Raw genomic sequence first — 27747 nt, 5'->3', positions numbered from 1 at the left:
TGGTATGGCTGGTTCCACATGCAAGGTCACAGTAGCTGGGTAAAGAAAATCCTGCTTGCTTGTTCTACTAGCAGTACAAAAGACATTTTGCAGATCAGGACTGAAAATATCTTGATTTTGGAAAGAAGTTCTAAGTGACCACAGAAAAGAGCATCAATTTCTTCTTTCAGTGAAGGGCTGATGGTTGGACTAGATTATGGGTGTCCAAGATTTTGGCTTGCCTGCACCACACTGAATGAAGAATCATCTTGGGCTGCATATATGTATGTAGGTCACTCCAAAAGTAATGCCTCCCATTTGTTTCCATGGAAATTACAACAGATACAAAGAGCATAATAACACTAATTGATAGAGCAAATTCTCAGCTACAGAACACTGTTCTTCAGCAGTCATCACCATGAGCATTGTCACCACCGATGAACAATCAGTGCTCGTAACAATCTGCACCAGCGAATATGGCCCACTGTCAGCACCACCACTGCTGAAATGTGCCGCCTACAACCTCACTGTGCCCACATCCACTGGTTGATCTCCAGAAATGTTCAGCAAGCATCAGTGAATTTCAGCAGGTGCCATCTTTTTCTGTATGGAGGACTTCAATTCCATTCCTTTGCTTTATTCACATTTCTATGTCAGATACCATCGTGTCAGACTGCCCCCCTGCTGCCATCTGTCACATGGCAACAACATGTACTGAAATACTGGTGAGAACATCCAACCTCTACTGCCATACACCAACATCCACCTCTCATGTCATGGGCCAACAGAATACAGTAGGAGGCATGTATAACCAAGATGTTATAATTGCAATATAATCAAAAGAGTAAGGCAAAAGCAAACAAGGATCGCAAAAGAGAATAAGTAGAAGAGCTTACCCTTGGGTTGAGCTCACTAGAAGATACCAAAAGAGGAGGATCTCCAGAAGAGATCCTTCCCCTCTGGTAGCCAGCTCTTAAATAGGTCCAGGAGGGGTGGAGCCTGGCTCCACCCCTTCCGGCAGCACAGGTGAATTGCCTTCACCTGTGCTCCTCTGGCTGACTCATGGCTCACCTCAGGTGATTAATCAGAGGTTCAGGCCGTGACTCAGCAGTTCCCATACAGAGGCATTACTCTTGGAGCCGCCCTCATAAAATATATACTATTGTTAATGTGTATAAGCGTCAAAACATTTTAATTTCTAATATTTTTTACTACAACATAAAAAAAGGAGAGCAACAAATTCATAAAACTAATGGGATATGTGGCCTTGTTTCTATGAAACAAATACATCAGCCTGGTTCAGTGGCAGTGGCTGGCATTCTCAGTGACCTCTCAATGGGTTCCTCAGAGATTTTTGATGACATTTTATTCTTCCTGTGCTTCACCCTTGAAAATAGTTGTTCACAAATGTATGTAGTGCCAAAATGCAATGATACAATGGAGGTGACTATGAAGTAAGTGGCATTTCTCTCTGCTAAGATAGGGATTACAAAAGTCCAGAAGAGAGATATGATCGGGTTTTTGAATTGAATACCTGACTCTAAAGATACCATCTGAAAATTTGCAGGTCATGCATTTATGCTGATTGAAAACAAAGTCACAAATTTACCCCCAAAAATGATAATTTTTTGGCAATCTTGAAACCTGATCTTGAATTCCTGTATCAGAATGGAAAGCATGGCTGCATATTTTTCACTGTTTAGAGCACCTTGCTTAGCCAATGAATCAAAATGCATACAATTATTTGCCATCACTTGAGTTAGCACTGCACTGTGCCCCGTGCCCTGGTTTCATCCGTGGGGCTGGGTCAGGCCTCTCAGTGGGGCACATCCACCACCATGATTATGTGAGGCAGTGGTGGCTGCAGTGTGAGCTGTGCTGGGCCATGGGTTGGACATATATGGACCAGATTTCTTAGTGATCTTTTCCAACCTTAATCATTCTATGGTTCTTCCAAGTCTCCTGAAGAGTTTCCCTTTGCCTAGATCAACATCCAGTTATTAAGAGGTGGTGTCACCTTTTCCCGTACTCATATATTCTCCCATTCTTGCTAAGAAGAGCCCTATCCTCCTCACTCTTCCTGACACAAAATAAAATTGGCCAATAAAGTCTCTGTAAAATGATCACAGCCTGAGACCAACCTATGGCCAATACTGAGTATTAGGACAGACAATTCCTCATCATTAGGAAGAGCGTTAGGAACTGTGAATGCTCTCTGTCTCATGGTCTGATCTTGGACCAGACAGTCATAACCTTCTCACTGCTCCACAAGACAATACTTAACAGTACCTTTCTAAAAGATCATGCAACACTCAGTTAAGTGCTGAAGGCTTTGAAAGCCTCAGATTTAAAAATTTTCTTAACTGTACAAGAATGTGTTACTTTACAATTAGTTCTTTGCTTACATTTCCAGTTGTATTTTTTGTTGTTGTTGTTTTGTTTGTTTGTTTAGCAAAGCTGGATAATATATAGACTTCACACCTGTTTCTCAAGACAGGTCCAGTTCATAACTGGTCTCCCACAACAGAGGGTCCTCATGGAGTTTTCACTGTTCTGTTAACTGAGAGCTTTTTGCAAGAGGTAAAATATATATATATATATATATTTGATCTTTTCCACAATTGAGTCCAGCCCACACTTACATTCAGGTTAACTTTAATGGAAATAGCACCACTGTAGTCAATAGCACCACTTGCAGAAACGAAATTACCTCCGTGCATTCACTGCGCATTCACTGGTATAGTCTGTAATCATTACCTATACAGTATCACTGCTTAGCTTTGCAAAAAAAAAAAAAAAAAAAAAAAGCATTGAGAACAGCTTATCTGTATGAAAAAGTAGGATACTAAATATGCTTAACGCTCAGTATGTGCCCATTGCAATCTTCTATCATCTCTAAGTAACTTCATTTAAGAGGTATTTTTCTCCTTTCTAAACATTCACTTTTTTTCTGTGTTTAGTGGCAATTTCTAAGAAGTCAAGATGTCTCAATTCCAGTTTCTGTGAGTCTAGTCTACCCCACACTGAATCATCAGTTTCTTTTATTGCTTGTTACAGAAACTGAAAAATGATAAGACAGAAAGAAAACCCACAGGGATGCAAATGCAACAAGCTCCTGGGGTCTCAGTGTGCTGTTGGCTTCCTCACCACACTGTGCAGCCCTGAAGTTTTGATAAGCTTTTTCTTTCCCCGAGCTATCTGAGGGCTGCTGATAAGGTTTAGGCAAAAGGCAGCAAATACAAATAAATTGCTGCAACATTCAGCCCATTCGCAAGGAAAGAATTGGACACAGATGGAAGCTTTAACAACAACCTGTTTCAGTACTCCACTTCTACAAAACCAGATGAATGAGAACTAGGAAGAGGTATGTGCCTTCCACATGAGATACAGGCATTGGATTCTTGCCTTGCTTTGTTCTTGATTTTATGATAAATCTGAAGCCAAATTCAAGAAGTTATTACAACATGTTTTAATTAAAATACTCACTTTTATTCTGCCACTCTCCCAGAAATCTCTTTAGAAAGGATTTTATGGCAACCATCAACTACTTCCCAAATTCAATTCTAACTGCACTAGCTTCTACCACTCCTCAAAAGATAATTTATTTTGCCTAGCCATTTCAGATTTAATATATAATTTTCATGACAGAAGAGGATAATCCATTTGTATTATATTAGAGTGGCAGATGGCAAAGTCTTTCATGCTATAGAAGACTTTCAGTTTTATTATGGTCACAGGCTTCTTCAGTACCTAATGCACTGATTATACAAAATATGTTAATCTGCAACCAAAACAGTGGAGATGATCAAAAACCGCCATCATTTTCTTGCACAGTGATTGCAAACTGAACAAGTATCTTTTGGTTCAGTTTAACATGGCTGCTTGGGAGAGAACCATCATGTATATGAGTAGTGGACTGCCAAAAGCAAAATCGTTTTTTTTCTTCTTTCCATAACAAAAAAGTTCCCTCTCACAAAGGTCCGGATGTCTTGCCAGCAGGACATATTCCTCACATAATTTTACACAGTAAGAAGGCACCTTAGTTGATTGCACATTTTCTCCAAACAGCCCCATAATGGAACTCAGCAAACCCTCTCTCATCCTCTTAGTGACTCAGGCTTTACCCAGATATCAAAGGCATAGACTACACAAGGCAACCAGAGGACCAGGTATGGATTATTTTGGTCAAAGTGAGGAAAAAAATTACATTACCTAAGAGACTTCCGAAGATCAGTCTGTCAGGACCTCCAAATTTAACTAGGCAAAGCAGTTATTGGCAGATGGGATCCCCAGGACCAGCACCCAGCATGGAACCAGCATGTGGCCATTCCACTCAGGAGTCCGGGAGCTCTCTGCACGATGGATGGGAGCCCTTCTCCACCTCTTCAACTCAGCACCACAGATCAGCGTGGGCACACTTAATTTGCTGTTACAGACATTTCTTGAACTGGGTCCCAGTTTTCACTTGCAATTCCTGATGATGAATGGCCAAAGGGCTTTGAGGAATTAGAAGTATCAAGTAACGTTCTGAGAGCAGAACATTCAATAAGTTAAGAATATCTTAGTTTTCCAACACAGCCAGGTGCCTGTAACTGGGAAGGATGACCCACCTATCATCCCTCACAGCATTATGTTTCCATGATTTCACCAAATCAATAGTAACTAATGCTAATGATGGCCTCTCAACTGACAGCTTAACTCTGAGCTCATATAACATAGTGAGATTTTAATATTTAGGGCTGCAAGGTACTCGCAACGCTTCACAAGTTGCTTATGTTAACAACTGCCTACCTACTCCAACTTCACTAGAACACTGCCTTAGTCTGTAATTTTTGTCAGTGTTCATCAAAACTGCAAGCATGGAACTGCTGGGAAAAGCAGGTTCCAAGAAAACAAAACTCCAGCACAAATCAGAGCTAATTTGCAACAGGCTTAAAATTTAGGCTCTGGGAAAAGAGACCAAGAACATTTTTTTTTTTCAGCCAAGATATACAGGGTTTTCTTCCAGTTCAACAGTTTTCAAATCTCCTTATGCTGTACCAGCAGGATACCACCACTGCAGGACGGAAAGATACTAAAATAGAGTAATTTAAATAAAGGAATGTTGATCTAATTAGGCAATGCTGCAGACAGTGAGTTATGTTGGAAAAAATCCTGAAGTTTTACTTGCTCTTCAGTGCTCATCCATAATTCCTATTAACATAAGTATGTCACTAAATCTTTCATTGTAAGCAATGGCAGTAAATGGCTTCTGTATGCTTCAAAGCCAAAAGTAATAAACTTCATTTTGTTTTCCATTTAAAAAAATAATAACAGAGGCTTATGTGAGATGTGCACACACGTTTCGTTCCAGCTCAGTTCCAGTGGAATGTTATTCACAGCACCCATAGCTATTTCCTGTTTGAAATTTGTACCACTGAGAATCAGCAGTGTACACTGCTGCCTTCCTATTGTGATTCCTACACCATGCTGAATATTTCAACAAGCTGTAGGTTGCCTGTTCTACGTACTATCACTCGGGGGGTCCAAAACACCTAACAAGTTGTGCCTTAAAGAAAAAGAAATAGAGTAGAAAAGCCATAGGTTTAGAATGTCCTGGGAAGTGAGCAAAAGAGGTAAGGGCAGCACCCTAAGTCACTGCAACAGATTGCAACATATTAAGCATTTATGGTCACAAGATGAAGGAAAACTGATACAAACACAATTATTCTTAAACCCAAGCAGCTACCACAGATTTGCTAAGTGTAAGATGTGCTATTTGGGATTACAGAAGACGTCAGTTAAGTTGCACATAAGCATATACAAAGTAGTAAAATGAAAACACTTCAAAACAAACATATTAACCAAAATAAAACTCTAGTCTTTATATAAGCCTGTTTCCATACAAACTCTAAGTGCCCTTCACAGAAGTTAGGCAAAAACCGATTTCTTTTTTTCTTTCAAAAGAAAAGCAACATGAATTGAGGGTTGTAATAAAGCATTTCATAGCACATTTCACAACATCTTACTGGAAACATCAATTCAAAACAGTTTGCAGAGCAGAGAGATATGAGTTGGAATTCGAACTAAAAGATCATAAATCAGAGACAATGGAAAAATGAATTGCAGTACCTCACCACACTACGTAAACTTGCCTTTTGTCCATCTTTATTTAACTCATTTGCAGTCACCACAGCTATTTCAGATGAGAGCATTGCTGCATTAAAGAAATGTTCTGAGGAAAACCTAGGTACAGGTTATGGATTGATGGAGATATAAGTTGACAAAACACTGACTTCCACAATGGAGAAAAGTATAAAGGAGATGGAGTTACCGAGGCAACCCGACAGCACCACTTCAGTATCTAAAAGGAAGCTATAGGAAAGAAGGGGACAGACTCATTAACAGGGTCTGTGGTGACAGAAAAAGGGGAAATGGTTTCAAGCTTGAAGAGATTTAGATTAGATACAAGGAAAAATTTTTTTACTGTGAGGGTGGTGAGGCACTGGAACAGGTTGCCCAGAGGTGTGATGGATGCCGCCCAGTTCCAGGAGACATTCAGGGTCAGGCTGGATAGAGCTCTGAGCACCCTGAAGTATCTGTGGTGTCCCTGTTCATTGCAGGGCAGTTGGACTAGATGGCCTTCAGGCAGGGCTGACAGCACTGACCCACACCAGAGAAGACAGCCCTGCTGCTATTTCCCTATAAACTGGCTAATTCATCTCAATGTCTCAAGATTCAAGCCTCTCACAGCAAGACTGCACTAAGCTGCAGAGTGGAGGCCACAGCAATAGGAGCTCTCAGTTTCAGCTTGTGCCACTCTCATCCAGCAATCCAGTCCTTCTCCCCCATTACTCAGCTGGCTGTGCTGTGGTGGCAGAGCTGGATATGGAAATAATTTAAGAAGTCTGCAATATGACTGGAGATATTTGGCATGCTGTGACTAACCAGCATTTCAGTAACTTGCTGAGCAGGATTACCTTGGAGGATCTGTCAGGAAAAATAATGTTTCCCTAAAGGTTGAAATAAATTCTACTAAAAACAACAGCAACCATAAGCCAAGATCAAGACACTATTTCTACACTGCTATTAATTAAGCTATCCCTTGGTAGCTCTCTTTTATGCACTTTAGCCTTTATATCACAGAAGCTCTCTAATCTCACTCTGAAGAGCCAACTGGTCCACGCTGGTTCTCATCCATCCATAGAAAACTGCAGTCCTCAGAAGAGACTGTTTCCCTCTCCTCCTCCATAAGCTGATTTCCCAACCTGAGCCAAAACAAGCACGCACAAGCGTACTTACATGGTGCACAGCCCCTGAAATATGTGAGGCTCACTTCATTTCCAAGGTATATTTGTCATTAGCAGTACTTACCTGCAGGCATACAGCACAAGTTAAGGCAATACAATAAGATTTTCAATAACATTGTTGAAAATTAAGTTAAAATGGAAATTTAAGAAGAGATTGGTAAATCATGGAACAGGAAAAAGCTGAATGCATCATTTCAACATCATGGCTTTTCTTCATATTTTGATCCTCCCTCTGTTCTGAAAGGATATCCTTCCCTCTTTCTTCATGCTCTTTAAATAAAGGGCCCCGTTGGACTAATGTAATCCATATGTTTATTATTCCTTCGTGCTATTAGCAAGGGTCAGCTAAGCTGAATTACGACCCTATCACACATGCTTTCCTACTGTCTGTTACCTTTGTCACAGAAGGGCACATTTGGTGATAAATTAAGCAAAATGTGACAAGCATTATGTTTATTACATTTTCAAGAACTGGGTTTATGTATATTTTTGTTAGGTCAAAAGAATATTTTGATATTTAATAAAATGCTTTTAAAAATAATCAGAAATCAAATAAGTAAATGTAAGTGATGCATGTACACAAAGTATCAGCTATATGTTCAATACTGAATAGGCACAGAAACCATGCCTTCTCTTTTTCTTTTTTTCCAGAAAACAGACTTTTGTATTGGAAAGGAGTGGATCGAGAATCTCACGTGGGACTCTTCTTGTGTTTGTGGCATTAGAAAGGTCCCATTCCCCATGACCCAGTGTAGGAAGAGAGTAGTTGGTTCAGACTGCTCTCCAGGGACTGATGAATCAGATGAAGCAGAAACATGATGGGTACACTAAGGTGCATGGACATTAGCAGTAGGACTGCTAACAGTGACTTGGGGGAATTACGCAGCTTCAAACCAGAGTACCCTACAGTCCTCAAGGCAAAAACTAGCTGCACTCAGATACAGCTAAAAGGGGCAAGAAAGAGAGGAATGAGCTGCTGGTACAGTTGTGAGTAGCAGCAAGGCCCTTATCATTTCCATCATAAGCACAGTGCAACAGGTGCAACAGGAGTTGCTCACAGGCAGGCAGATCCAAAGAGCAGATCCAAAACTCAAGTGATAACAGTTTCTGGCCCAATGAAGGTACCTCGCCAAGCTTTTATATGTAATGGGCTGTTAGCTTCCCTGTGGCCATGTCATCTGTTAAACACCTCACCAAAGGAGCTATGTATGAAGCATACTGCTGTCTAAGATTTGCCAGAGCCGACAATGTAACACTGCCTAAAATACGAAGAAGTATTTGAATGCAGATATGCACAGATTCATCAATTTTGCATTATGCTGTGGTTGCACAATACTCTAAACACAAACCAACACACAAAAATCATCTAAAAGCAAAACAAAAGAAAAGCACTACTAATGGTTTCAAACTGAATAACATCACTGGCATGGGATTCACTTCCTTTCAGCATTCTTTTTCAAATCAGTGGGTGACACTCTTAAAAGCTGCAGCTCCCTTAACAGATGCCCTCTGAGCATTTGAAGCTTGAGAAGAAAACAACTGGTATCAAGCCCACGCCTATCAGGCATCAGACTCCTATTAGAAGCCTTACTAGCATTTAATTTACAGTTCTATCTAGTGGGTACATGTAAGCTCCACTACAAAGAGATTTAATTCACCTGCAATTTCAGACTGCAACACACTGGATACACAGACCAATGAAGAAGGACATGTACGGAATTGCAGAGCAAACTGTGAAGTTGCATTAACTTGGAAGCAAGAATGGCTACAGCATCCAAGCCAACTTGTGCTAACCACTGCAACAGCAAAATAACCAAGCAAACAATATGCAGCAAACTGCTGAAAGCTTGCCCGTACCTGAGATACAGAAGGTCGAGGGGGCAGCGCGGGTGGTGGTGGGGGCAGCCAGCCAGACCTCACAGCTGAACAGAGAAAATGAAAAACAAACATTAACTTAATTACAAATAAAACCAAAATTTATTTCCATAATTCACAGTGATGAGGCAGCATTCAACTTGTTAGTAACAGAAACCAAACTTGATCTTTACTGAGGAAACCCTGTTTGAAATAACTTTCTCCAATGCTTATAAAATGAGCAGTGATTTAATTATTGTAAAAAACCACAATGTTGTGATAAAAAGCAGAGATGAAAGACAGTCAGCCACAAGAGTCTTAACTAAAGAAGTCCAATTCCAGTTAAAAAACACCAGAAAAAGAGTATATGTGTCCTTGGTACTTTGTTCTTTGTCCTTAACATCACGGCCTTTTAAAAATGTGATGCTTAGTATCTAACGTGGGGTTAGAGTTCATTGAATTATAGAATGGCCTGAGTTAGAAGGGAGTTTAAAGACCATCCAGCTCCAGCCCCGCTACTGTAGGCTCCTAGTGGGGACACCTTTCACTAGGCCAGGCCACCCAGGATTCCATCCAACCTGGCTTTGAACACTTCCAGGGGATGGAGCACTCTCAGTTTCTCTGGGCAGTCTGTGCCAGTGCCTCACCACCATCTTATAAAGAATTTCATATCTGATCTAAATCTAACCTCTTCTATTTTAAAATCAATATCACTTATTCTACAAATCTTAGCAAAAGTCTCTCCCAGCTTTCTTAAAAGCTCCCTATACATACTGGAAGACCACAGTAAGGTCTCCCTGGAGCCTTCTCTTCTCCAGGCTAAACAAGCAAATCTCCCTCAGTCTTTCTTCACAGGAGAGGTGCTGCAGACCTCTGAGCACCTTCTTCATCCTCAGTTCCCTTCACTGAGTAGAGCAAACTTTGCAATGGAGCACAGCCTATAACGAAAACATCTGCCATAGAATTAGAAAACTAAAAGCCTAAACCTCAGGTGTTCAACTTTTTTTGCCTGTCCAGGTCACACTGAATGAACAGGAATCATCTTGGGCAACAAATACATAAGTTACTCCAAAAGTAATGCCTCCCATTTATTCCCATGAAAACTACAACAGATATGAGCACAATAACACTAATTGATAGAGCAAATTCTCAGCTACAGAACACTGTTCTTCAATACAGTCACCACCATGAGCATTGACATAACCGTGATTTTCAACACTGTCACCAGTTATGAACAGGAGCCTACATGCCACACTCATAACAATCTGCACCAGCATAGGTGACCCACTGTCACTGTCACCATTGCTGAAAAGCACCACTCACCACCTCACTGTGCTCACATCCACTGGTTTGTCTCCAGAAATGTTCAGTAAGCGCCACTGAATGTCAGTGGGTGCCATTTTTTCTGTATGGAGGACTTCAATTCCACTCCTGAGCTTCATACGCATTTCTAATGCAGACACAAGGTTCTGTGATTTCTAATTTTGTCAGATTTCCATGTCAGACTGCCCCTCTGCTGCCATCTATCACACTACAACAACATATATTGAAATATCAGTGGGAACGTCCAACCTCTACTCCCATACAACCAACATCTGCCTCAGATGTAATGGGACAACATCATAAAACAGGAGGCATTACTTTTGAAGAAACACTTGTAAAATATACAATGTTGTTAATATATGTTACAAAACATTTTAATTTCTAATATTTTTGTTAAAACATTAACAAAAAGGGAACAAAATCACAAAACTAGTGGGATACGCGGCCTTGTTTCTAAGAAACAAACACATCAGTCTGGTTGGATGGCAGTGGCTGCCATTCTTGATGGGCTCTCAATGGGTTCCACAGAGATTCTTGATGACATTTTATTCCTCCCATGCTTCACTCTCAGAAAACAGTTGCTCACAAATGTATGTAGTGCCAAAAAGCGATGACATGAATGAAGTGTGACTGTGATGTGAGGGGTATTTCTCTCTGCTAAGGTAGGGATTAAAAGAGTCCAGAAAAAAGATACGATCAGATTTTTGAGTTGAGTATCTGATTGCAACTCCATTGACTTCATTTGAAAACCTGCAGCCCATGTATTACATCAACTGAAAATGGTGTCGCAAACATAAATTGATAAATTTTTGCAATCTTGAAACCTATTCTCAAATTCTTTTATCAAACCAGAAAGCAAGGCTGCATATTCCTCGCTGTTCAGAACCCTGTGTTTAGCCAGTTGCCTTCCCCTGAGTCAGCACTGAACAGCACTGCCCTCGTGTCCTGGTTTCAGCTGACACCTTTAATAGCGCACTGCTGGCACCATGATGGTGTACGGTAGGGGGGGAGCTGCAATGTATTGCATCTGTATGCTGTTGTCAGCATACAGTGGAGGAATTCTAAAGGGAGAAGGAGAAGTAAGGGGAGGAAGATGAACCCTTGATGGTCAGTTCTAGGCCTCTTCAGCATAACACAATTTCAGCTTTTATTGTGAACTATTACAAAGGAAGGTAACAATCACAAAGGTCCAGCTGCAGTTTGGTTTCTTTAAAATACATAAAATCAATCATGGGAAAATACTACAGGATAGATGAGGTTTTCCAAAGTCAGCTGCACAGAGAAGGACTAGGCCAGAGAAATCATAAGGACTGATGGTGGTTTACCCTCCCCAGGTTCCTGTTGCACTGAGTGCTCAGCACTTGCACCGGTAAAGAAGCAAGACAGTCCATCTTGCACTGTTACTTGAATAGTAAAAAAAAATGCATTATTAAACATAGAAGTGTTTCCCACCACAATAATGCTAAAACAAGCAATTACATTTATACACTTGTTATTTCTATGTATATTTTAAAAAGCCACAAAGACCATTACAAGCCTTGTTACAGCACAGCCATTTACATATTTTATATACCAGACCTAAAAATGTCTACGTGGTTGAAAATACGAAGACAAAAAGTATTAACCATTAAGCTGGTGACATGAAAGTAAAAATGCGTGGATGAAATCATTGAGAACAGTCACATTGACTATAAACAGTTCTCAAGAGTTTTACGGCTTAGAGTGCATGGAGGTGATGGGTTGACAGTTGGACTCGATGACCATGGAGGTCTTTTCCAGTCTCAATGGTTCTATGATTGAATAGTATTCTGGGCCTTTACATCCTCTGTATCATCATCTCTTGAATCAAAATGAAGCCTAATATCACTGCAGACATTGGCAGAGATAGGACAATTACTACCCAGCTGAGGTTAACCAAGGGAGTCACTAACATACCTACAGGTGTGAAAGAGATCTAGAAGAAAAAAAAAACAACAAACAACACAGATTAAGCAATTACAATCCTTTCTCTTGCTTAAGTAGCTCCATCTATTAGATCACTGCAATACCAGCATGATGTCATCTCCACCACACTTTCCACCTCTCTTCCACACAATCAGTCTTCAGAAATGAACAGCATAGCAAGAAGGCTTCCTTTCTTTCAGTCTCAAATTCAGATCATTCTTTCCTTTATCTGAGCACTGGCAGTGCAGATACTGAGCTTTAACAGTTATTATTATTACACTAACAATATTTGAATACGAACACAATCCAACACAAACACAAATGCTCTGTAGGTCACTGCACTCTTCAACAGCAGTGAATTCAATGTTTATTTTCAGAAAATCTTGTGGGAGCTGTTATTCAATGAGTGCACCTTGCCTTCCCACCACTACTACTGCTTGTCACCGAGAGGAGATCACCTCTGCAGGCCAAACAGTTCAGGCAAGGAGCACGAACTATGCAAGCTGCTTAATGAGCATGGCACTATGCTGGGCGCTGCTGCCAAGATGGTCTGAGAAGCAAACTACAGGCAATACCTACAGCTGCTCCTCGTGCCCTGCCAAGAGTATGCAGCCCCTCCAGGCCCCACCTTTTCAAATCTGCTGGCTTATGCTTCAGCAGGCCCTCAAAAGTGCTATGGAAGCACTGAAAAGCAGCCTCAGCTTGAGCACTGCTCTAAAGATGTAGCACCTGCTGTCCTGCTCTCTAACTCTTCCAGCTCACTGATATACCTAGAAAAGCAGCAGGGAATGTTTCAAGCAGCGAGGCACTATCTATTCCCCTATATTCAGCACTAGTGAGGCCGCACCTCGAGTACTGTGTCCAGTTTTGGGCCCCTCACTGCAAGAAAGACATTGAGGCCCTGGAACGTGTTCAAAGAAGGGCAACAAAGCTGGTGAGGGGTCTGGAACACAGGCCATATGAGGAGAGGCTGAAGGAGCTGGGAATGTTCAGCCTGGAGAAGAGGAGGCTCAGGGGAGACCTTATTGCTCTCTATAACTTCCTGAAGGGAGGTTGTAGTGAGCTGGGGGTTGGCCTCTTCTCTCGTGTCATTAGTGATAGGACCAGAGGGAATGGCTTCAAGCTACGGCAGGGGAGATTCAGGCTGGACATGAGGAAGTATTACTTTTCAGAAAGGGTGGTCAGGCACTGGAATGGACTGCCCAGGGAGGTGGTGGAATCACCGACCCTGGGGGTGTTCAAGGAAAGGCTGGATGTTGTGTTGAGGGACATGGTTTAGTAGGAGCTATTGGGAATAGGTGAACGGTTGGACTGGGTGATCTTTTAGGTCTTTTCCAACCTTGGTGATTCTATGATTCTATGATTCTAAATCTAGCTGGAAAAGCACATCCTGATATGGTGGCAAAGCCCCATACACTGTGAAGCCCTGAAAGACTACTAGGACTAGCCCCCACCAAAAATTTCCAAGGGAAAAGATTTCTTTCCCATAAGATGGTCAAATTAAAAGCAGAACAAAACACTTCTTCAGCTTTCAAAACAGGCCATATATTAATTTAGCATTAAAGAAGTTATATGCTTACACCATGTGCATCTGACCCAGTTTCCTCTATTTAATCCTGCAAATTCTAACTTAAGCTATTCATGAAATATTCATAAAATTCCTGCTGTTGCAGAACATCTTTGGCCTGTTGTTAGAAGGAAATCATGCTTATGTGAGCACAATTGCTAGTTAGTTAAATTTGGAGGACTAATAACAACTTATTAAAAAAAAAACAAAACCACAACTATTTTCCACACAAGGCAATGAAAAAGAAATTTAATGGCAGATGATACGTCCTTCAGCTTCCTCTAGTACCATTACTCTAAAAGAGGGCAATATTGAGAGATACTCCTAGATTTGTATGCATATCAGCAGGTGACTTGTACTACTAGACTACTCTAGAATGCCTCCTGTGTTTGGGGGAAAGCCTCACACTGATAGGTTCTTGCTGTTAGAGATGATATCACTCAAGCTTTGAAAGCAAACATACAGGGAGAAGGAAGTCTGGTCCCAAAGAGAAAGCAAGAGTAATGGGACCGAGCAGCCACCAGGTAAATGTCATATTATCAGGTGTGCACTCCAGAGCTTGGGGTGAAAGAAAAAGCTGTGTGCTATTGCTCTTTGGAGACAAGTCTCCATATCCTGTGTAAAGGCAGAGAGAACTAGAGGGACATGGATACGCACAAAAGGACCACAGGGTAAGATGGAATAACCTCCCTTCAAACAGTTATCTAACACTTGGTCTGCTATTATCCTTACATATTTCCCTACAAGATACACCACAAAAACGTGGTGCTCTAAAGCCGCTCTAAAAGCGCCAATTCTCCCCCTGACCCCCAGCCAGAGCTGTGCCTCCATTACACCTCCAATGGTAGTGATGTGATCCAATGGCCTAGGAGCTGCAAACCAGATGCAAAGGCCTCACCTGTCTTCTAGCCCATTTTAACAGGATTTTGAAATGCATCCCCACATCAAAGAAAACAAGCAATTACAAAAAGCAAGGTACTGCACCAAAGGAGTGCACTCCTTGCAGGTGTAGAGAGCAAGAGGTACCCACACAATTTCCTCCCTCAAGGAAGACTGCAGGAAGGGACTTCACAGTCCCAGTACTCCCACAGGTGTGTCATTGCTGTGCAGCTTGGTGGTGGTTATACCAGAGTGAGCAATGCAAATGAAGTCTCAAAGATAGCAGAGTAGAAGGACTGTTCAGTTACCAGTAAAGACATTTAAGTACATCCAAGTGTCTGCATCACAAGTATTGCTGCAAATGATAGCATTTTCACAACACTAGTTACTCCCACAAAGGGGGTGATAAGGCTTTCAGGCAACAACCACATCTCTCAGTGTGTTTACACATAACAGTGGACTATCAGCATGGCAAGAAGCCAGGACCATTTTCCTGCTCGACTTCAGCAATCGCAAAGTTTTAATAGCCCTAACAGGTCACCACACTAGATAAAAAAGCAGGCTTTCCAATATGAAGCCAGATTAACATTTTAAAACAAACACCAGGATGTAATTCTACATTCTGAGAATGGGGCATATCATATTATCCAGCCAACCTGCTCTGCGTTCAACCTCCGTAGTACACAAGACAAATCCTCGGTTCCTTCACTGTTACTTGATCAAGGAAAGTAGTCCAAACATAAATTTATCCCAGCTCTGTTAAACCTATGGCAAACAGGACTTCAGCTCACCACGTATAGCAACAGGAAAGAATGCCAAGATTAGGGTGAGACAAAATTGGGTCCTTGGGATCCATTAGATCAACCTGTAAGAGAACTGGCTGCACCTCTTCCAACCAAACAAAAAATCTGCCATAATAGACTGTAATGCTGGACACATGCTATTAAAAAATAAAAAAAAATTTAAAAAATCATAGTGAAAACCAGCATATAAAACTATATTTCCTGAAACATATCCATGCCAGATATTAATTTTATTCATATTCTTTGCAGCTGCATTCTTCCCTGGTTTTATATCACTTTACTCTAGGTATCACCTCAGTCAAATTAAAGCCGACAAGTGAAATAACGCACCCCAAATCATCTGAGCTGAATGTGTGCATAAGCAATGCCCTTTTTTTCATGAAGGGTGGTTTCCCTGAGTCAAGGGCCACTTTGCATATTTCTAGCCAAGATGAAACTAGTTACTACTACCAAAGGAGCCTGTGCTCACCCTGATGTGGCCCTTGCAGCTGCTAGTGGCCCCAGCTCTACACATATACTTCATCCCACAAATAAAAAGGCACCCATAGGTTGGCTGCTCCTCTTACCTCAGGTGCCATTCCCAAAGGAAGGAAAAGCCCTGTGTTTGTCAGATGGTGCAGTCCTACAACTAAATTAATCCTAAATCCGGACTGCCCTGGTTCAAGTGGACATAAGTTCAGGTTCTTGTTTCTGTTCTGTTCTCGTAAGACCAATCCTTCTACAGCTGGGCTAGGACTTAAGTTGAAAGAAAACAATCTGATAGAGTTCCTCTGGCTGGTGTGTTTGATAGTTTTCAGGTGGAAGCCAAAGGTCAGCACAGTATGACCACCACTGTTGGATCAAGGAAGAGAGAGGCTGCATTGCAGATTCACATCAGTCTATGCAGCCTCAGGGTGCTAAGCTCCCAGATCAGGTTTAACAGGAGAGCATTCAATTAGTTTTGCCAGGAAGCGAATGATCTACAATACAGAAACAGCTCTAAGAAATAACCCCAACAGAATGAATTATTATCCTGAAAGAGTTCTCACCAGTTGATTTGGTGCCTGGTAGCTTGAAAGCTGGCATTTCTGCCCTTCCACTCTGAGGCTAGTTTGGAAACTTGTTTGAGGTATTTTTCCTGCTTCTGTTGCCAAAAGCAGACCACAGAAAGAAGTTCTGAGTCTAAGTTTGAAATCCAGTTCGTGCTTACTTATGTCTTATAAAACTTTCCTCTTTTTCATTGAAATTGGAGTACTTGGGTATCACATAACAGATATCCTTCCCTGCACCCCTTCCTTATTTACCTTCCTGTACTCCAGTACAGTGATTGTGAAATAAGTTTTTTTCCCGAAGAGATTTGATTTATGAATTGTCACTAAAACGCCTTCAGAAAGTTGCAACAATAAAAAAAAAAAAAACAAAACTTAAGGGCTGTAGCCAGTAAAGTAAATTTACTGAAGGACTCCAGTAAGGTGATTGTGAAATACCTGCTTTTGTCCATGGATCCATCCTAGTGATCTGCCCCTCCTCTTCTCTAAACCATTCAACTTTCAAATTACTGTTTTCTCTACTTGTTCCTTTTCTGTGTGTTTCTGTCTGGGGACCACCTCCCTCCTGCCCCACAAACGGTATCATTCACAGCTTTGTTCTTTCCCTCCCATTTAGCTACGTTCTCCACCCACAGGGAGGCAGAGTCTCTCCACCGAGCTCTGACGGATCCATACTGCCAGAGTTCTTCAGCCCAAGGATATCCCAGAGGGCCTGCTGGAGGCTTCCAGAGGGATGTCACATGCTCCTGCTGCCTGTGATCACATCCAACAGAGATCACCTCCGAACTTCGGAAGTTGAGAAGAGCAACAGGCTACTGGCCACCATCCCTGAACCCCACCTCAGTCTTTGGAGGAAATCTGCATCTGCTGAGGCTTTCCTACAAGGGAGACAACTTGCCCCCCTTTCTGCCACAGGAGAAATAAATATGAGATTCTTTCTTGCAAAACTGTTTAACCTAGACTGTAAGCTGTTCTATGATAGATCAGGTTTGTTTGTTTTCTTGTTTGTTTTCAAAGATTATAGTGAGCCAAACAGGACCTTGAAAATAGCTTGGCCAAGGTCTGTGAGGCTGGTAGGGCTAGTCAAGAACTTTTCAGCCTTAACAACTTTTCGCGTTTAAAATTTCATCCAAATACTTCCCACTTTTAACAACCTGCAACAGAATGAAATCACATTATATTCCTCAATCCTAGAAACATTAGAAAAACAAGGAAAATCATTTTAAAAGTTCAATGTAGACAAACTGCCAATAAACAGACTTGGAAGGCTGGCAAGATTTGCCCCAGTTTACACAAAAGTACACTCCTGACTCAGCTCTTAGAGATATTCACAAATTTCAAAATCTAGAAACAGCAAAACAAGGTACCCCATCAGATTCCTATCATTTAATAACAATTCATTCATTTATGTCCTCACTATTTCCTCCCGTCCATCCAATCTTGAATAAACCCCTTTTCTAGATGGGCAAAGAAATTAGCTTAATAGCTGTAAACCTTACATCCCTCATAACAAATTCTAGAAGACGGAAAGGCATAAAACTCTCCCATGCAAATCAGAGGGAAGACATTCATATTTTATTCAGAATAAGCCCAGTTCAGTGATCATATATTATGAAAGGGAACAGGACTGGAAGGAAACAGCAGCTTCAAAAACAGATCAGGGGCTGATTCCCAAAAGAAACAAGCTACTCCCGCCATACGAAAAAATAAATGCAACATTTATGTTATGAAAGCATTTCACAATATTTTCTTTGCAGCGGTTCGGTGCCTGAGAAAAAGTAGCACAAATGTCAGCTGAATTTTATGTTCTCTGTGTTTTGATTTATGTGTGAAAATAAATAATTTATTTATTGTTGTTACAATCCTTACAAAGACTTCACTTACTGCTGCCCTCCTAGTTTGATCAAGCCAGCATTAGAACTCTTGTATATTGTGCAAACAATATTCTGCAAAGAGCATATTTTGCTAATAGTACTTGCCATTACTGCTATTCTAAAAAAAGATCCCTCAGAACTGTCACCTTTGTAACTTAATCTTTTAGTAAATACAAGACAGTAACAAGCAAGATAGCACAGTTCTACAGCACGAGTAAAATTCTTCCTTATTTATTACCCAAGGAGTAGTTGGATTTTACTAAATCGTGACAAATACAATCACAATAAAAGGAAGGAGTCATTTAAAGTAATTACTTTGTGAAATTCACTGTGATCTAAATTCAGCATAAAGAAGGGCACGGCTATCCTAGATTCATCTTGTCATTTCAATTTTGAACCAAAATGTTAATTCAAAAACTGATATTTATGTTAACACAAACAACATAACTCCCTGTTCCCTTTAAAGCTTATCTTTGGTAGCTAAGACTTGCAGATAGCTAACCTCAACAGATACAGGTATTTCCTAGGAAATATAAATAAGTTTAAACAATACAGAAGATAATGCAATAACCATATATATCTCGGCTAACTTTGGCAAGTGTTTTAGCACCCAGTTCCACGTACTCAGAGGAGAAAATTACCCTGGCTTGTTCTCTGAGCTAGAAATACGATGTAACTGAAAACAGCTGAAAATGGTATTACAGAGTAACTACTCGGCTTGGTTTCTATTGTATGACAGTACACCAGCACTCAGTTCTCCAAGCCCTCTCTCCTACACAAACACATAAGTATTTTATTTGATATGTGGACTAAAACCAGAAATACATAAAATTTGGCTGTGGATATGCAAATATGATAAAAAACAAAGACATCTCAACAGACCTCTACTATTCAGAAATCTCCACAGTCAGAAAACAAACATTCCCAAGCCCATACATTTGAGGAAAGGTTGTGCTAGTTGAACGAAGTAAGGAGTGTTTGAGGAAGTAGCAGAATCATCCAAAGGAGGATTCTTGCTCTTCAAAGGCATGAAGAAAAGATGCTGATAGCAAGTCCTCTGGCACTACTTATCAACCGAGCCATACAATAAAAGTACCATTTTACACTGAGTGAGAGTGGTAGATATGAAGGAGCACAGAAGTGATGTGGGGACACATCTGGATCATGCACAAAAATGATGATGCACACCAATAAATCAGTTCCCTTGTCTCCCTTCTGTAACCACAAGACTGGGAGCAGATGGGACATTTTCTTCTTTGGCAGCCATAACAAGCCCAGCCAATGCAGGTAGAGGTTACAGATCTGGCTGTAGGTAGGAAAACCCACCTGGAGGTGCATCTCCTGGGAGACACCCAAGGTCCGGCTGGACGGGGCTCTGAGCACTCTGATGTGGTTGTAGGTGTCCCTGTTCATTGCAGGGGAGTTGCACCACATGGTCTTTACAGGTCCCTTCCAACTAAAGCCATTCTATGATTTTATGAAAACATACTCCACGCAGTACTTCTGGTAAAACACTAGCCCATTCCTCCCTTCCTAACTACGCATGGTGATTAAAACTTCACATTTTGAAAGAAATAAAACTGTGTTACAGGCTGAAGCCCACATCCCCCACAGAATGACCCCAAGTTACACTGAGGGTTTGCTTACAGGTCTGAGTAAAGTGGCACCTGCACTCCTCATGTTCCTCACCACATGGGGAGCCTCAGCAGGAGAGAAGGCTCATAAGCAAATGAGCACTGAAAATGTTCGGTCTAAAATTCATTTGTAAATAGTTACAGGGCTGTTTTGAAGAATTACAGAGACATTCAATCTGCTTCCATATCAGCATGAAACTACATCGCCTATGACAACTATGTTGTTCCATCAAAGCAAATACTCTTTTCCAAACAAGTATCTTTTGTTCTACAGAACTGATAATTAAAAGAAGTTGTGCACTTCAGAAATGAAACTAAGTGGGAAATAAAACGCTTTCCACACTAGATGTATTTAATTATATTTCAGAGGCATCAGTATCAATCTAACAAGCCCCTGACTGCTCTCACTGCCTACAATGGCCCAATTGTAGCTCTCAGAGGCTGAAAATGTGATCAGACAAAATGCTGGAAGACAGCAGATGTGTTTTTCAGTTCTAACCCTGAAGACAGGACCTTCCCCAGCCCAAGGAAAACCCTGGCTTTCTGCTGGGCTTCCCCAGTGCCTGCTCCCCCCACCCCAGTGCTGGGACACGAGGAGCCTGAAGAGGAGCTGATTCTGCACACACCTTCGTGCAAAGTGCAGAAAAGCTTTGCTGGCTGCAGGCTCTCAGGGCTTACGCTAGAATCTCCTGCCTGCATCTGGCTAGACAGCAGGCTAGCAGAGAAATGAAGATGTAAACCAGGTCACACATATTTTAAACTGACTTTTTGTGTGTGTGTGTGCTAAAACCTGCTGTTGTCTTTCCAGGAATGCATTAAACCCAGCCAAATATTTTCTTCATATGTACATAGGCCAAATGCCAGAGATTATACATTCAAGAAGAAGAAATACACTGAGAATCTAGCTGTGCTAAATTTCTGTCAGATGCTAACACAAAGGCTTCACCATCAAAAAAAAAAAAAAAAAAAAAAAGTCTTCTGTCTCCTAACATGTCTTAACAGAAATTCTCATGTGTACTCACAGTATTGACTGGCTTGGCAGTGACCTTCCTCTAGTTAAATACAGTAACAGCCTTACACAGATACTGTAGGCAAAACTCTGCAGGGAGCAGTGGGGTTTTGAAAATCCTCTTCTTTAAGACACTGAGACTTCAACTGTAGCAACTTGTTTGTGCAGTGCTTGAGAAAACACATCACCCTGTAAAGCAAAGCAAAAAACAGGGGCATCCTATGACTGCTTTGAGGGAAAAAAACAGTTCTGCATTAGGCAGAATGCTTCTCTAATACCAGTATTTTATAACCCCAGCATTGAGCTTTGTGAGGTTTCTTCAGCATATGGTATATTACCACATGGTAATGATCTTATTATTATTATTAATATTTTCTCAAGCATGCCATATAAACTGATGAATTATTCTCACGTGCTTTTTTTTTCCCTCTCACAACTGAGAAGAACAACTCAGTAAATGATAAAATACAGGATAAAGGAACAGGTTGCCTAGAGTGGTGATGGATGCCCTGTCTCTGGAGACATTCAATGTCAGGCTAGAAAGGATTCTGAGCACCCTGATGGAGCTATAGGTGTCCCTGTTCACTGTGGGGTGGTTGGACTACAAGTCCTATAAGGGAAACGCTTCCCACTCAAACCATTCTATGGTTTTGTGAAAATCAAACCAAATAGGGATCTGCCATAATCATTGGTTGAATTTACCTGAAGAGATTTTTCTTTTTCTGCCCTTTGGAAATGAAATACACCAAGTAACATTCCTGACCACTGATAGCTTTGCAATGTAAGAAGCAATACCCATAGACCAATATGACCAGTGAGGAACTGAAAATAAAAGTTAATGCTACTGAGCACTCATACAGGAACAGATTATTCACCAGACTCGCATAATCAGGATTATCACTGAACAAGAATTAGTAGGACAAAAACTAATGCACCAGAATGGAATTATTCTAATCACATGGGATGTTATTAAAATGGCCGATTATAGTGTCTATTTTTCTGCACTGACACTAGCAATACAATGGATCTAGAAGGGATGGCCTTCCAGCCATTCAAATTCTAGCTGCTAATTTTTGTGGCTCAGCTATAACAGAACCACAGAATCACAGAATGCCCAGGTTGGAAGGAACCTCAAGGATCATGAATCTCCAACCTCCCCCACCCCACCACATGCAGGGCCACCAACCTCCACACTTAATTCTAGACCAGGCTGCCCAGGGCCCCATCCAATCTGGCCTTGAACACCTCCAGGGACGGGGCATCCACAACCTCTCTGGGCAGCCTGTTCCAGCACCTCACCACTCTCTCTGTAAAGAACTTCTCCTTGACATCCAACCTAAATTTACCTTCCCTCAACTTGAAACCATTTCCCCTTGTCCTGCAGTTATCAACCCTTTCAAAGAGTTGGTTCCCCTCCTGTTTGTAGGCTCCCTTTAGGTACTGAAAGGCTGCAATGAGGTCACCCCGCTGCCTTCTTTTCTCCAGGCTGAACAAGCCCAGCTCTCTCAGCCTGTTTTCGTAGGGGAGGTGCTCCAGCCCCCTGATCATCTTTGTGGCTCTCCCCTGGACCCTCTCCAACAGCTGTCTTTCTTGGACTGAAGGGTCCAGACCTGGACACAGTACTCTTGACAGCACCTCACAAGGGCAGAGTAGAGAGGGACACAATGAGAGTATTTCTGAAGATCCAGAAAGGAAGACAAGAAGAAAACAAAACAAACATTCAGTCAAGAGTACACCAGGAAAGTAATTAACTAGCATGCGGGTAGACCCACATAAGGTTTGATATTTATACCAGCTTGTATTATCCCAATCACCAAGAAACCTAAATAGTACATTGCCATCATATCACCTATATTGAAAATCTTTAATTGTATCTTCCAACTGCAGATGGAAACTATTCTGACATCATGATTTATACTGTCTGCAGAAATAGAAATACAGGTTGTTATTATACAAGTGTCTGCAATTTACTTGACCTGTGTGCATATGCCACTTGTCCTTCTAGAGCTTTTGGGTTTAAGGTGACGGTTCTCAGTTTCTTTTAAAAACTCTCTTTTTGAAGCATTTGGCTCCTAAAAATTGACCACTCCATGAAGAACTGTCTTTAGATGACAAAGGTATCTGAATACACAAAATGATGAGACTGGAACTTCTAATGAATGGCAAATCCAACAAGGAAAGAAGGAAGAAAGGGCAGTGGTCAAAACAAGAGAAGTGGGAGAAGAAAAAGCATCTTTATAAAGACTTATTATCAATAAGATGCTACAGAATAACAAACATTCAGGGCTTACTATCAGAAAAATGCATGCTTACGTTTCTTCACAGAACAAAGAACTGAAAACACTACTTCCAATACAGACATTTTTAATGAGAGCAAAGCAAGATACATGCACTGTGGTATCTGGGTGTATTGGGATGGCTTGATTTAATTCTTTACTGATAATGCAAATTTATTTGAAATTGAACCCTTAGTAGGGCTATACATTGTTTAACAAATTGTTCTTTAAATCCACAAAGGCTACAAATTTCTCCACATCCTCACTCAGGGAGTATTTACATTTTGGACACAAAATAGAAGTGCTCCATTGGAAGGGACTGAAAGACATCCACCCCAAACATTTAGCACTACCAGTAGGGCACATTCAAGACAGCAAAAAATTACATGCCAAGACCCTGCAGGCAAAGGAGGAAGCTGAACCTCTGGGAGACCTCTTTCACATATCCGCAATTTGGTAGCACACTATATTTCAGGTTTTGTCAACCTAGAGCCAATTCTCTTTCCAGTTTTACTTATCTATAAATTTGAACTAAGTATAATGAATTGCTTTTGGATAACCGAAGTACGTACTTCTGGGGGGAGTCTGTTTGTTTGTTTGTTTTTAGTTTTTTCTTTTCTAAACAAAATATTGCCTATCTTTAGCTGTTTGTCCCATTTCCAGTGATGAAGCCATCCAAAAATCTATCAATGAGTTAACCATTCCTTCAGTCATGTTCTATAACACTTCCAGTTTGTTAAGCTGCCCAGAAGAAATCATTTTACTTGTAACACAGTAACTGTGACTTTCAAGAAGATCCATTTCAAAGCAAGATGTTACTTTTCATTCACAAAACGATTTCTTAGAGAATTTACATTCCCTTTTCATTTGTATTCCAAAAGAAACTTAAATCCAAGTTAACTCCCTTGCAGTTATGCATTTTATCTGGAATCTGAGAAGATTTTCTGCCTTATAAAATGCATACTTGGCTCTATTTGTTCTCACAATATATATTTTATGTATACTGAAAGCAAAATTAGGGGCAACAGACCCCTGAACAGGAATTGCAGTCACAGATCAGGAATTACTTCACTGTGTAAGGACAAAACAAAATTTGTTTACTGCTGGTGAGTTCCAGGGTTAGGCACACATAACAGGACTCTTGATTTCTGTCTGATGTTTCCACAAAGAAGTCGTATACAGCAACAGACAAAACCCTTTTTTTTCCTACTCCAACAGCCACATTAGAGAACCCAGTTAAAACATTCCTTGACACAGTCAGACCTTGGCTTTCCTGTGAAGCATAAACATGACCATGTTTAACCTAGTCCTTGAGGCAGATGATTGGTGTGTGCTGCATAAACCTCTGGCCCAATTCAGGGACACTGCCAGAGTTCAGCAGAGCTGGGTGCCTGCTTTCCTGAACAAACAGCTCCTCTTTCCACCACTTGCTGTGCAGTGCAAAAGCAATGCTTCAACATTAAAGCACTGGAATACGTTTTGCTTTTATTTCCCTCCAGCCACAATCCAACGTCTTTCTCTCCCCTCAACGTGCATCCACGTCAAAAGAAATTACCCTTCCTGTTTAGCCAATGAATGGTTTCTGATGGCCCCTACGTGTAAGGAAGACTTGAATGTCAAAAATATTTGCATATAACAAATTTCACTTCCTCCTGCCTTAAACATTCCAGGTTTTCTTCCTGATTTTGAGCTACAAATAATGAATAGTAATAAAAATCAAATGCACTGTATTTACTAATGAAAATGGTCTAAGCAGCCAGACTAGTTATAAACAGTTAGTGATGACAGACTACCATATGTTAAGCTTCTCATTATAGTGCCAGAAAATATTATAATCACCTTAATTATGGCAATAGAGTGATTTTTCCCCCCTCACTGGTGATGTAATGCCATAAAGCTCAACCTCTTCTGTTATACATTACTGTCTATAGCACTGAAAACCATATGCACATATTGTCAAACGTTTGTGCAAACAGATCAACTCGCCAAATATGCAACTAACCTAAATGGTCTCAAAAGAAGGGAAGAAAGCAAACATTACCTTGTGTGTTTTGTTGAAATATTTTGTTCAGATCCAAAGAGGAAGCTCTGGAATGTGACTTCTGTGGCCTTGGAGGTGGAGTAGGGGGCTCTTCTCCCTTTTTCATGGCATCTTCTATGGATGTGCTAGAATAAGACCTATGGAAGAACAGTTTAAAAAAAAAAAAAAAAAGCAGAAAATATTTTATTACAAAATTCATTTTAAACAATTACAGTGAATTATGAACAATGAACAAATACAGTGAACCTAAAAATAACTTGAGTTCACGGTGGAAATCCCTTGCCCTGCTGACTAACAGTTCCCCTTGTAACAAAGCGGATTCATTTGGCAACAGGGGGAAGAAACTATGCATGTGGGGAAATGGACCTGTCACACTAAGAGGGCTAATTCTTTCTAAGGTTTTTGGCTCCTCTCGTGAAACTTCAACTGCCACAACAATAACTGTAGTGACTATTTTGAATAAATCTGGGTTTAAAAAAAAAAAAATCTCATTACAGTTTCTGTTGCTTTCCCAACTACAAGGGTACTATTTATACAGGTGTAGCCTCAACTGAACTCCTGTATGCAATATTTAGTCATTTATAGTACTTTAGCTACCAGAATATTATTTTTCATAGTAAACAGTCACCAAATTCAACAAAAACCAAAAAAACTGAATGGATCCAAAGCATTCTAGAGTGGTCAACTGCATGTCTCAGTACACCCTTCTAGGCCATCCCATGTAAGTCCATACCATGTAATCCCAATGCAGTGCACTTGGTAAGAGCTCTGATTTTGCTGAATAGCATCCAATATTTTTCAGTTGTTGTAGTTACCAGTTTTTCTGCATGATCAAGGGCTTTATTCAAAATGAGCATTGACAATGTGAGATGTTATACATACTGTAATACATTATGTATGACTGGCAAGACCAAAACCACATTTGAGTAGAACAGAAATAACTCCCACTAATGGGAAACAGATCTTTTCTTGCCAAACAGGCTGTTGTTAGAACACAGCTATTTAGTTGGACAGACACTTGGCAATGCTGATCCTGTTTTTGATGTAAACTTTAATAAATACAAGAGTGAAAGCTGTAATTGCTTCAAAATTTACATCTGACACAAAAACCTCTGCTGATAATGAAGTTTTTGTCTTGATAGAGCTTTGAATTCCATGTCATTATCATTTAAGACCTAACCCAAACCTCGTAACACAGAACCCTGTGACAACGAATCTCTGCTTCCAGTAGGCAGACCTCACCAACTTATGCTAAAAAGCCAGGCTCCTGGGCTGGGTGCAAGGATGTACCTGGTGATGTCCAGTCCAACTTCTGCATTGAAGCAGTGACATTAAGTCAGATGTGAGACATACATCACATCATCACTCACGTTCAAGTAGCATTTTTCAAACTCATTTAAGCATTTGCATTTTATGTTTGAAGAACTTTTACATGAATCTTGCATAAAATAGCCTTATGCTTTTTGTTTTGTTTTGTTTTCTTATTTACATTCTACGATTCAGCAACACAGCAAGCGAATTTAAAACAGCATAAAAGCAAAAATGGCTGTCAGCAGAAAAATGGCACCCAAGGTGGTTCAACCTTTCTGGATGGAATCTCCAAGAACAGGGAATTTCCATCTCCATTCATTATGTGGAGAGCTGGTCTTCTCTTATTAGCAAACTCTGACAAGCTTATAAGGAAAGAACTCCTGACTATTTTAATTGACTAACAAAAGAATTGAAGCCCTCTGACAAACTGAAAAACAGAAGTTTTAAGGTGAAGGCATGATCTGACTGTCCAGAAGAGCCAAAACCAATACATAATCCATTTATACACAGTAGCTCCTGGCACATCTCTCATTTCCTTAGAATATCCAAATCCAGCAGGGTGCTATTTCTAGTGCTCAGTTAAGAGCTGACCAGTCACAGGCACGCATAAGCATAGCTACCAAAGGATGCACTCATTCATACATGAGAGCTGAGCCACTGGCACTGCACCTGTGCACAGCCACCATGCAGGGTTTAACAGCAGAACAGCACTGAGCCTTTCGTGGAGCCAGGGGGCTCCTGCCATCCTGCCACAGCCCCAAGAGGCAGGGCTGGAGGCAGCCATCACCCCAAGGAAGTGGCCAGGTAGAACTGCCAGGGCCTTACAAGCAAAGACCGCAGGGCATAATGCAGTGCTCCAGGGGGCTGCAGCTTACATGACAACACCCATCATCACACCTCACGTTTAACATCAGGGCAGTGCACATCTTATCTTGA

The 27747-nt window shown here is 40.9% G+C and overlaps 1 protein-coding gene across 2 annotated transcripts in view; it reads right to left on the bottom strand.

Annotated features, from left to right (window-relative positions):
- REPS2 (RALBP1 associated Eps domain containing 2) overlaps positions 1-27747 on the bottom strand; it is a 96630-nt gene that overhangs the window by 11773 nt on the left and 57110 nt on the right. For both annotated transcript variants that reach the window (XM_042868321.1, XM_042868322.1), the window contains exons 13-14: positions 25501-25637; positions 9126-9190 (exon numbers count right to left, since the gene is read on the bottom strand). In XM_042868321.1, the coding sequence (XP_042724255.1) occupies positions 9126-9190; positions 25501-25637 (202 nt within the window). The remainder of the gene's footprint in view (positions 1-9125; positions 9191-25500; positions 25638-27747) is intronic.

The sequence above is a fragment of the Lagopus leucura genome, unplaced genomic scaffold (genome assembly GCF_019238085.1).
Source record: "Lagopus leucura isolate 7727_CA_CO unplaced genomic scaffold, USGS_WTPT01 Super-Scaffold_100001, whole genome shotgun sequence".
In the NCBI taxonomy this organism is placed as follows: domain Eukaryota; kingdom Metazoa; phylum Chordata; class Aves; order Galliformes; family Phasianidae; genus Lagopus; species Lagopus leucura.
Note: the sequence above shows the minus strand (reverse complement) of the source record. Positions and strands in the feature narration are given on the sequence as shown.